This window comes from Coccinella septempunctata, chromosome 5, assembly GCF_907165205.1.
Source record: "Coccinella septempunctata chromosome 5, icCocSept1.1, whole genome shotgun sequence".
In the NCBI taxonomy this organism is placed as follows: domain Eukaryota; kingdom Metazoa; phylum Arthropoda; class Insecta; order Coleoptera; family Coccinellidae; genus Coccinella; species Coccinella septempunctata.
In genome coordinates this window covers 33988910-34000472 of record NC_058193.1, presented here as the reverse complement: position 1 = coordinate 34000472, position 11563 = coordinate 33988910, and the positions used below count along the sequence as shown (strand labels likewise).

The 11563-nt window shown below is 35.0% G+C and overlaps 2 protein-coding genes across 2 annotated transcripts; both read left to right on the top strand.

Annotated features, from left to right (window-relative positions):
• Positions 1–691: 691 nt before the first annotated feature.
• Positions 692–1731, top strand: LOC123313757 (cytochrome b5-like). The gene has a single exon (XM_044898755.1). The coding sequence runs from the start codon at positions 1004–1006 to the stop codon at positions 1394–1396; it is 393 nt and encodes a 130-aa protein (XP_044754690.1). The 5' UTR covers positions 692–1003; the 3' UTR covers positions 1397–1731.
• A 142-nt stretch (positions 1732–1873) lies between these two features.
• LOC123313758 lies at positions 1874–11351 on the top strand. The gene is made up of 3 exons (XM_044898756.1): positions 1874–2647; positions 8374–8783; positions 10715–11351. Exons 1-3 carry the CDS (start codon positions 2635–2637, stop codon positions 11051–11053), a joined length of 762 nt encoding a protein of 253 aa, XP_044754691.1. The 5' UTR covers positions 1874–2634; the 3' UTR covers positions 11054–11351.
• Positions 11352–11563: the final 212 nt, after the last annotated feature.

Here is an 11563-nt window from a genome sequence, read left to right as displayed (position 1 = left end):
AGATAGTGTTGGTCTTTCATATATATTTAAGCCCTTGCTTGGACACAGATCCATAAGGATCGCATCTTATAACCAATTTTCGATGTTTTTTTTATTGAAACTAGAAAACTGACAGAAATGAAATCGAGCAGACATTCTATGGAGCCTAGAAGCAAGTGTAGAAAGCTTAGTGTAGTTTTATGCTTGCTTGTCAATTTGAGTATCTGAGATCTAGAATTCTGGGGGGCGAGCCCACCCTGGCCCCTACCTGTCTACGCCCATGCCAATCGAAGTGTAAAAGCCTGACCTGACAAAGACCTTCGAAATAATGTGTCAAAGCTTCGGGCGATAGACGATTGAACCCGAGGAAGTAAAATCCTTTTCAAAACATGTCACCCCAAACTTTTTAGACACCATCACACCTACACCCATGAATCATAATTCATTATACGTAATAACTTTCCTTTTTCTATAATTACGGCTATTTCTGTTCCCTAACCTTGCGAACAATGGGCTAGTTAATTAAAAATGAATTGAACACAATTCGTTTCTTCATCCGGTTTATAACTCATTAATAATTCAAAAAATTCAAAATTTGGGCCGCTGTCATGCCACTGGTGGGACATCGACGACGATGACGTATATGTCAAAGCGCAAGCGTCTACCCCGATGTTGCGTGTATTGTATTATCACGTAATGTTGTCCTTATAGTTCCAAAATCGAATGAATGAGTAAATCTTGTAACTGTAGACGATAGAGGACGTGTTTGAATATGCAACGTAATCAATCTCGTCCTTAATTTCGGCGTTTTATCAGCAGTCCGCGAACTTTTTACATAACCAGCGTACAAGTGATTCTGACGTGATTGCTTGTGTTCTCAGTACAAGGATCAAGGTTTGATCGTTTCGATAATTGTTGCGAATATCGTAGTTTCGTAGTCATCCCACAATTCCTGGTTTGTTTCGCGTAGTCGGTGTGGTTCAGTGCACTTTCTGTGATCGTTAGAATAGGAGCAATTCCAATAATGTCCGAAACTAAAAAGTACTCCTTGGCGGAAGTCAAAGCTCACAATGACAACAATTCTAGTTGGGTGGTTATCAACAACAACGTATACGATGTAACGCCATTTCTGAATGAACATCCCGGTGGTGAAGAAGTACTGTTGGAACAGGCGGGTAGGGATGCCAGTGATCCTTTCGAGGATGTGGGACATTCATCCGACGCGAGGGAGTTAATGGCTAAGTACAAAATCGGTGAACTGGTTGAATCCGAGAGGAAGCAGGTGAAAGAGAAGATTCCCGACTGGTCATCAGGAAATGAAACTGCAACGACAGACAGCACGCTGAAGTCTTGGGTTATTCCTATAATTCTTGCGATAATCGCAACTATTGTCTATCGTTTCTATTTCTTGTCATAATGTGTTCAAAGGTGCATTTATGGTTTGAAGGGACTCTTACTCTTATTGTATAGGTATAAATATATTTTGGTATAAATATTTCACAGATTTTAAGTATATGAATTGTTTTTAGTGTTGACAAATTTTAAAACTTTATATATTAATTCATGTAAAACTTTATACACACTTGATACGTTTTCTCAAGATCGGTGCTTTGGTAACACATTCCTATTTGAAATAATTCCTTGTCACACTAAATTCTTCCTTGAAAAGAAATATTTTGTTTGTTAAATAAAAATATGAGAATAAATATGAAGAATATTCGACCAACGTAAAATCTTGGATATTTACATGAACTCTAGTCGTGCATTATTTCAATTATCCTGTTCTATTAATGGCTTACTTTGATGATAAGAATTTTCGACTTGCATTGTAGTGTAATGAGTGGCGAAAATCGATTCCATGAAATGAAATTTCAAGGTTATCTTCATTCAGTTCAATTGACAATCCAGTGGCGTAGCCGAAGAATGTGGATCTCTCATCACCATCTTTTCAATACATTTGCCCCATGGAAATCAGGGAAGATATATAATATTCTTCGATTATTCCTTCACACAATTGAATATCATAATTATTTATTGTTGAACTCATTTATTATTTGAAATAAAAAAAATGCCTGGTGAAGATAAAACTTTATCATCCTTAGCATAACTATGAACATAAAAAAATGAATCGACACACATACGAATTTAAGATGAAAAGCTTTCCATTTTCCTCAAATATGGATTTATGGTAGACCACATTTCGATATCAGAAAATACGTACGAATTTTGTTTGGGAAAATGACAAACCACCCCAAAATTCATTTAAACTAAGAAGATTGAGGAAAAATATATTTCTGATTGGAATTTAAGAAAACTATGAATTTCATTACAACGACTCTTACAAACGAGATGAAGTTGTATTTCAGTTTTTCTCATTTCAATTATAGATCTGCAAAAGTTATTATTAACATAACACATTTTCCCTATAATGCAGAGCAATTGCGAAGGAAAAACTTGTTTTCATCAAGGAAAGGTACAATTAAAAATAAGTACTGCGAAAGTTACTCGTTGAGTTGTAAAAATTAGCTTGCCTCCTCCAAAACTATTTTCTAAATGAGATTATTATTGTAATGTGAATGAAATACACATTAGAAGGAGAATCGTAAAAAGTGTTTTCATCGTAACATTTGTTTGATAGCCCGAATCCTGAAATCTATGAAAAGTGCAGGTAAGTATTTATGCATACGAGCTTAAAATTTTAACTTTCTCGGTGCGTGAATATTTACAATACAAAAATCCAGACTCAAATATTCAACTGTCATAATATTCTAATTATTTCATACTCATTGGTGCTATATACGGTTTACGAAACGAAATAGGATATAATTAGAATAAAAATATATAGAAAATAGGAAAAGTTTCATTACATCATATTCAAGGATGAATTTTTCAATTCCGTTAAATAGAAAAATATAGTCCAATCTACATTAAATTACGAGGACGTTCAAAACAAACTGTACAACGACATATTGAAGGTTTTTCAAGATATTACATAAATTATATATGGCAGGTACACTGAAAAGCACCTGAGTTTGAAATTGTAATTTATGTACGTTCCAATATTCATGTTCTTCATTTTGTACGCCGATAAAAAGAAAAGACTATTATGATAACAATAATTAGCATATCGAGACTCAAACTTTAGTCAACTAATATGTCACACTTTACACATAATTTATAAGTAATTTAAAGCTCAAGTCATATTCAAACTATAAATATGCCTTTTTCCTATCATTTGTTATAGAATTTCAAACAGCTGAATAGAAGTTGATAGTACCTCAAAAAATTGGCGAATCCCTTCCTTACCAAAAAAAGTGAATGGATTATTTCAAGCGTATAAAAACAGACAGATTTTAAATAATGATGTGTATCAAATTTCACAAGATTCTGTATACTTTATGCGCATCCACCAATCATTCTACACGTGCTGCACTATTCACGAATAATCTACAACTTAATCAAATGACATTAGCCTGAATGGAAAATATTGCAAAAATACAACATAAATAATATTCTCTTGAATTCTTGAAGAAGGTGCCTAGATAAAGATCATATAAAATATTATATAATATACTTAGAAAATAGAAATGCAGAGAGTTATATTATTGAAGAGTTGTTACTCTTTGATTATATCTTGGAGCATTCACCAAATACCAAATTGAAATTAATCTGGTGAAATGGTAAGGTTAATTCTGTAGTATTCTAGGAACATGATATTTCCCGGAAATCAACAAATTTTTTTTATCTCGAAATACTTCGTACTAAGATTAGTACATACATTTTTTTTCAAAGAATGTACGGAAACTATTCACTTCAGATATTCCATAAGTTTCTGATTTTTAGCTGGGTCAACCATAAAAGGAACCAAATAAATCCTAATTCACGACTTTAAAGTACAATACAAATTGACAGACCCCCTGAGAGTCTGTTCCCCGTATTGAAGACCCTTTGGACTCGCCCCTGCTTATTCATTTTCTGAAATCTGACTTCGTTATTTTCAAATTTCGAATAATATCTTCAGTTGCAATACGACATTAGCAGATTTTTTTCGTAAAGCCTAGCAATGTTCCTTTTGTTAAAAGTTATAGATGCAGGGAAAGGCTAGATTCACTATTTATGGGCAATATTCACAAATAGGTATATCTGACAGAAATTTAAATTGGCGCCCATTCGAAAAATACAGTCCCACTCACTGTAACGGCACGAACACATCCTGTTTGATTTAAAAAATGTGTCAAACCTTTTAACTAGTTATTAACGATCTAGTCTCATTTACTGCAATTACACTTATAGACACCTGTTTGACTCAATCTATCCAGTCTAGTGCCTAGAAGTGAGAGTCATATTCAAATGCTACATACGACTAGGGATAAGTCTCTTAATGTACTTTTATCGGCGTTAAAAACTAATCATAATCAAAAGTGGAGCGAGTCAAATTGCAGTTTAATATAATCTGCGGAGATGCACTTGCAGTTTGCGAAAAAATGCAAGAGAGAGACTGCAATCATTTTCGGTCACGAGACTTCTGGTGCCTACGTAGCGTCAAAAGTAAAAATGTGGGTCGTAGAAACCCATATCGCTTGGTAGAAAGTTCTTTTTGACAGAATTAACCCTGGGAGACTGAATCTTCCAGAATATTTTTCCTTTCAAATCAATAATAACCGTTTGCAGCTTGCATGTATTTTTATACTTTTGAAAACGAATAATCTAATTTGTATTTCAAAAATTAAAGGGAATTGAAACTTTCCTCTAGATGACCTCTTTCAGCCATTATAAGACAATCTAATTTTGGACAAAAGAATAACTTTTTTCCAATACCATATAAGTTGCCATTTCTATTGTTTCCAGAAATATAGCCTTTTTCGTTGGTAATGAAGTTGGGAAAGTTTAATACTAATAAAGACGAAAATTGAAAGGTTGAAGATCTATGGAAAAATCAATTGTGTGATTAGTAAAAGGTTGCTTCAGTTGAAAGAAACAGTAAGAAACATTTTGGTTTTTTGATATATATATACCTAATATCATATGTCATATTTCTAACAGTTTCACCGTCTAACCCAGTAAATCTCAATTACCATAATCAACTAACTAGTCGGTCCTTAAAATCTCCACTCAATTCAGATATCATCGCAATGATTTAACTGTTTGTGCGAACCCAATTAAAACTGCCGCTTACTCTGTATGGCCAATCAACTTTATAAATGTCATTTTTACTTTTTATCTCCTAATTAGCACATTCTACATGCTTCTTATCGATTGCAAAGATACCTTAGTTTTTCATCTGCGTGAAACTTCCGCTAAATAGGTTTTACTTAAGGCTCAATGGTATGGTATGAATCATTTTATATTGGGGGAAGGACTTGTTTGTGAATTGTAGACAAAACTATCAATCTGTGAAGGATTTATTGGGTTATTTCTTTCATTTTGGGTTGTTCCATCCAATGACTCCAACGTTTCGGCAAGTATGACAATACCCTCTTCGGGGATATTCGAAAAAATTGTCTGATCAGTCGAAAAATTTGTTGGATTTGACTGCTGTTTTCATCCAATCATTAATGAAAAATAATGGATATTCATAATTGATTTTAGTTCATCTAGAGTTCAGGAAATGAAACTCTAAACTTTGTTACATTATTGGGACCGTTTTTCTAACAATCAAATTTTGCCTAATCTATTAAACCAACGATGACTTGCTCGATGATAACAGCCGAAAGTTCATTAGGGTTCAAAGAAAGCCTTGATAATAACTAATAGGACAAAATCGTAATTGATACGACTGAAGATAACTTTTTGCTTTTTCTGATTGGATATGTTACGTAACTAGTGAGGATGGTCTAGCATAACAAGTTCATAACTGTATTAAAAAATTGAAAACCACTAGGATTTCAAATAAAACGTCTGACAACTTTGATGTTTTGGTGGCTTTTAATTGGAATGTAACTGCCGTTTTATTTGTCGAGCAAGTCTTCAATCTCTTTTATTGTTTTTTGTTGATTGGTTCGATCAATGCCATTCTTGGACTTTGATGAGTATACTAGATGGAACGTAGAATGAAATTAAAATGATCACTCTTGGAATTTATACAGTTCAGCGCTTTCATAAACAAACGAAAAAACGGGTGTTTCTCCCAAGATAATCTTGTACGTGGTGAGGTCTCTATATCTTGTATACTATATTTCAATGAGCAAATCATGCCTGACCTTTCGATCAAATTTTTAACAAGTTTGTGCGCTTATGAAGTAACACTCAAAACTTGAAGGGTTCAAAATGCACGTGTTAACAGCATTTCCCAAAGATTCTTTCAGCTCCTACAAGAAGGTAGTAATAAAAAACTGATTTTATGTATTCAGTCCCAGAAATGTTCAAGAAACCGAAAAGATTGGCGAGAAAGCAATTATACCTATTTTGCATAAATACCTATTAGAAATTATGACCTTCAAGCTTCAATTCACTGTTCAAAATCACCACCGGCAACAGGGCATGAAGCACGGGTAGCTGCACTGTTTGGGATCATAGCATTGTATACCTACCTACCCTACCTATTTCTCACCCCTGTGTAATTTAAAAATCATCATACTTACTACCATGATCTCAAACGTTTAGGCCTTTGATAATGGGACTTGTTGCATTGTTATATCTTATTTGTGTAGAAATGTACCTTCTATAAGGTTTTGTAGGTATTCAAATATTTCAAATCACCGATCAAAGTCCGAGAAAAAAGCATTTTGCTACCGCCAATTCCTGGTATTACCCGTCACTGACCTGACGTCAGTAAGTCAGTCATTTGTTTTATTTCATACAAAAGATTAGTGGGTTAACGGCCGGTTTCATAATTAAACCTAAAGCCGCTTTAACTTTAAAGCTTCCTTTAACCCTACTAAAAATTACAGTAAAGGAAGTTTTAAGCTTAAATTGACTTTAAATTTGATTATGAAACCGGACGTAACTCAACTAATCTTTGATTTACTACCATATACAGGGTGGGCAAAATTCGTTGTCTACTGAAGGGATCTCGAGAACTATAGCAGCTAGAAGAAAACGGACGACACATTCTCGAGCTCTTTTTTCTTGACTAATCCAAAACTGAAAATAGATCCAGCCTAACGTTCATAGATTTTGAGTTATGAACGAAAATTGATAAATTGTCATTTTCAATGAAGCTGAATAACTCGCTTATTTGAACTCGTATTCGAAATCCGTTGTTACATTGTAGAGGCACTTTTTTATGAGGAATTCGAATACGATATTATTAAATTTTTTGATCAAGTCATTTTCGAGATATGAAAAAGTGCCTGTAGAATGTAACAACGGATTTCGAATACGAGTTCAAATAAGCGGGTTATTCAGCTTCATTGAAAATGACAATTTCTCAATTTTCGTTCATAACTCAAAATCTATGAACGTTAGGCTGGATCTGTTTTCAGTTTTGGATTAGTCAAGAAAAAAGAGCTAGAGAATGTGTCGTCCGTTTTCTTCTAGCTGCTATAGTTCTCGAGATCTCTTCAGTAGACAACGAATTTTGCTCACCCTGTACTGCATAGAGGACCAATAAATCAAATCCACTTTCCTCCATCACTTTCAGGAAAGAATATAAATAACTGTCTTCTGTATCTCGAAAGATCGTTCTCGGAAATAGGTTCATACAATGTATTCCATCCATTTTTTGACATAGTATATACCATAAGTATTTTAAACTTAATTTTGGTCCGTTAAAAAAATAGCTTTGGCTGTTAATATTGTCTCATAGTGACAATGTATTCAGGTGGTTCCGAAGAGGTTAGACATCAGTCTAGACTTTTCATATCCCTTTGAATTTCATACACAAATCTTGTTTTGTACTTTGTTAATAATTGCCGAAAACAATGTTTTGTAATTTTTCGATTATTTCAAACATAAACCGAGATATATTTGAAATAGCTATATTTTCCAGAAACGCCCTGTATTTCAAGATCGAATCAAGATTGATCTGCTATCTGATATCTTATTATTTCCAAAAAAGAGGTCCAGAGTCCTTGAAGATTTTTTCTCCAAGTTTTTCAGTTCTCCAGATACTCTCATCGAATTTGGGACACCCTGTGTACTCCCAATAAATGAGGACCATTCATCAAAACGTTCTTTCATTCCGTACACACCGAAAAGAATAAAAACCCAACGGTAAAAGTACCGAGGATAGAATCATATTTCGACGATATAAAATTTCATCTAATTCGTCGAATCTAACTGGTCCAACCATCACACAGGCGTCTGGAAATCGGATCAAAGACGTGCCCGATACTCTCCAATTACACGGGGCGTCGGTTCGTCTCCGAGCCTTCAGACACCATCTACTGCGTTCACCTACTTACGATGCTCGCACTTTTAATCGCCCATATAAATTACACCTGCTCCCTGCAGATGAACCACTCGCGAAGATGACATCTAACGACAAGATCCTCCTGGTGTTGACGCTGTTCGCGAACGCGGTGCGTCCCGACGACTACGTCGAAGAGCTGAGGCATCGTTGCAACTTCACCAAGAAGGCCTACGTCTGCACCAAGTTCAGGCTCTTCGACTACATGGAGCACGAGGGTCTGCTGCCGGAGACCACGCCGAAGGCTATGGGGGGTTTCGTTAGGTTGGTGAAGATGGAAAGGCAGAGTGTGGACCCGGGACTGTTTCCGGAGTCCAGGTATTTCGGGGGTGATTCGGAGCTCATGAAGATCGTCAAGTTTGTCCAGAGGAAGGCTGCCAGGTTCTTGGAGAATCAGGCTATGTCTCTGGCGTTGCCGGAAGGGGCGGAAATTGTCGACGTGGATTCGACCGGTGTGGGTGAGTGGAAATCGAAATTTATACAGTGTTAGTCTTTGATTTATACATATACAGGATGTCCCATTAGTGCCGCAGCGGACGATATAAGCTTAACCGTCAAAGAAGCAAAATTTTCATTGTCCCACTAAAGAGAAATGAAGGGTGACTTTGATTCCTTTAATGATATATTCAGTAGTGTTTTTCAATTCTTTGGAACTTCCTGCATGCTCTTGTATACTTTTCACATATTTTCCTTCAACAGTTTTCGAAATATTTGTTATTTGGACAAAAAATTGATACCAGTAGAGGCTATGTTATTTAATTATAATTCACGAACCCTTGCACATACCAATAACAGCTTTACGTGGATTGAAAGACAAGATTTCAATGAATCATAGCCAGCTATTATAAAGCATCTCCAGCATATGAAGTGTCCACAAAAAGACTACCAACACGACGAATTTCAAATCGATTTATCTTTATTTTTTTAAATCAATGCAATCATATTTGACACGAAGTGATGTAGAATGAATAATTATTTTAATGATGAAAAAAATCATATGCATTGCATTTGAAAAAATGAAGATAAATCGATTTGCATATCATGTTGATAGTCCTTTTTGGACACTTCATATGCTAAAAGATACTTCATTGAAGCTGGCTATGATTCTTTGATTTCTTGTCTTTCAATCCATGTAAAGCTGTCTTTGGTATGTGTAAGGGTTCGTGAATTATAAATTGAATAACAACGCCTCTACAGGTATTATTTTTTTGGCAAAATAACAAATATTTCGAAAACTGTTGAAGGAAAATATGTGGAAAGTATTCAAAGGCCTACAGAAAGTTTCAGAGAATTGAAAAACACTACTGAATATGTCTCATTTGAAAAATCAAAATCAACCTCCATTCCTCTTTTGTGGGACACCCGATATATTCGAAAATATTTTTAGGTTGTGCTATTCTTGGAGTAATTCAAGTTTACATCCAAAAATTTTGCCAAACTTTGACTAAAAATAATTTTTCGATGTCCGAAAAAATATTTCTGCCAAGTTCTCAAAGCGCAACTCTTCTAGTAATAAATCTAGCAATTTTATGGTGCTCGGCGCAACCGTTCGGTCTTGATGAATTTTTAACGGACCATCTCTTTGGAAAAATTTCGTAGGTCAATTTTCGACAAGCGTATCTGCCAAAAACAGCATGATTTATCCAAAAGTGATATATATTCTGAAAAAGCAACTCTTTCAGTGAGGAATCTCGAAATTTTATCTACCTAGGTGCGACATTCTTGACGATTTTTTAACTGACCCCATCTTTTTGCGAAAAACCATGGAAGATACATTTTCTAAAAGAGCTACCTCTTTTAGAAGTAAATATTTGACAAATATTCCTGGAAACCCCTCGATTAGGCATGAATTTCACCCAAAAACACAATTATTTCGAAGTATGGATGCTCATCACACCTAAATTGAAGTACATATACATTCCTTCCACCCTAAATTCGTTTTATGCCCCAGTAAAGCTTAAAAAGTATAATTTTCCAGCTCCTGAGAAAAACGCATCCGGATAGAGTAATGATTTTTTAATGAATGATGCGTTACAACCATTAAGAATCTTTCATGACATACCTTGTCTCGTGTAATTCAGGGAAAATTACTGAATGAAGACATTAAGAAAGAAAACTCTTAGGGAAATGAATGAATTCAGACCAGTCAAAGACATAGATTATGAACAAAAAATTGCAAGAATGGAACTACATTCTGCGAGGACGTGAATGGATTAAAGATGAACCGTTTGCATTTTCCCAGTATTAGGTTCAGAAACACATTGAGTATACAACATCAGTGTTTTGTTAGCATTCGGAAAAAGATTTGGCTTTAGACAGATCTCCTGCGTCAGCATAACATTTAATTGTTTCTTTTCAGACGTAGGCGAAGGTAGAGAGAGAAAGAAGGGTGGTGGAAAGAAGAAAGAGATGCTGATACCTCTCATAATGCTGTTCAAACTTTTCAAAATCAAAGTGCTGGTATCGCTGGTACTCCTATCAGTACTCTTCATCAAAAAGACCATTCTACTAACTGCCATGTTCTTACCATCCGTTATCCAGTCCATCAAGAACCACTGCAAAACGTCGTACCACGTGGTACCGCACCACATCGAGGAGGAACACCATGACCATGATGTTTCTGGAGCTGGATGGGGCTACACCGGGTATGGGCATGGAAACGAGTTTGAAAGACGTAGATTGCAACGAGCACATATTAGAACCCGCTTCTATAATGGTCGATAGTTTTAGATTTTAGTGTGGGATGAGAAAACACCCTCAATAGATCAAAATTGGTTTCTACTGGAAAAAGGGGTTGTACATACAGCTGTGGGAAAATGTGGTTCTGTGGAAGGTTTTCTGATAGGGATTTAGTTATTAGCTGAATTAGTTTGGGTAGAATTCTTAGCAGTACTTATAAATAATGATAGGTAAATGTCGTAAAGTTGAATGAATCCTATGCTATAGAGTGATTCCTGTTGGGTTTATATGATTTGAAAATTTTGTGTTATTGCTATTGATGCATTTGCGTCTCAGATTTTCGCTGAAGAAAGTTTTTAAATCGAGAAAAGTATATCAAAAGCATAAGTTTGTTACGATGCATATAAGCAAAATTTTTTTTACGTAATTCAGTTAACCTTGAATATCTTTTAAATATTTTTCTTACAACTTTCGTAAAATATAGTTATTGATACCAGAAACATTTATTACGTATCAAAAATGTAAGAATCATTTTCTCATGATAATCATAGCGTG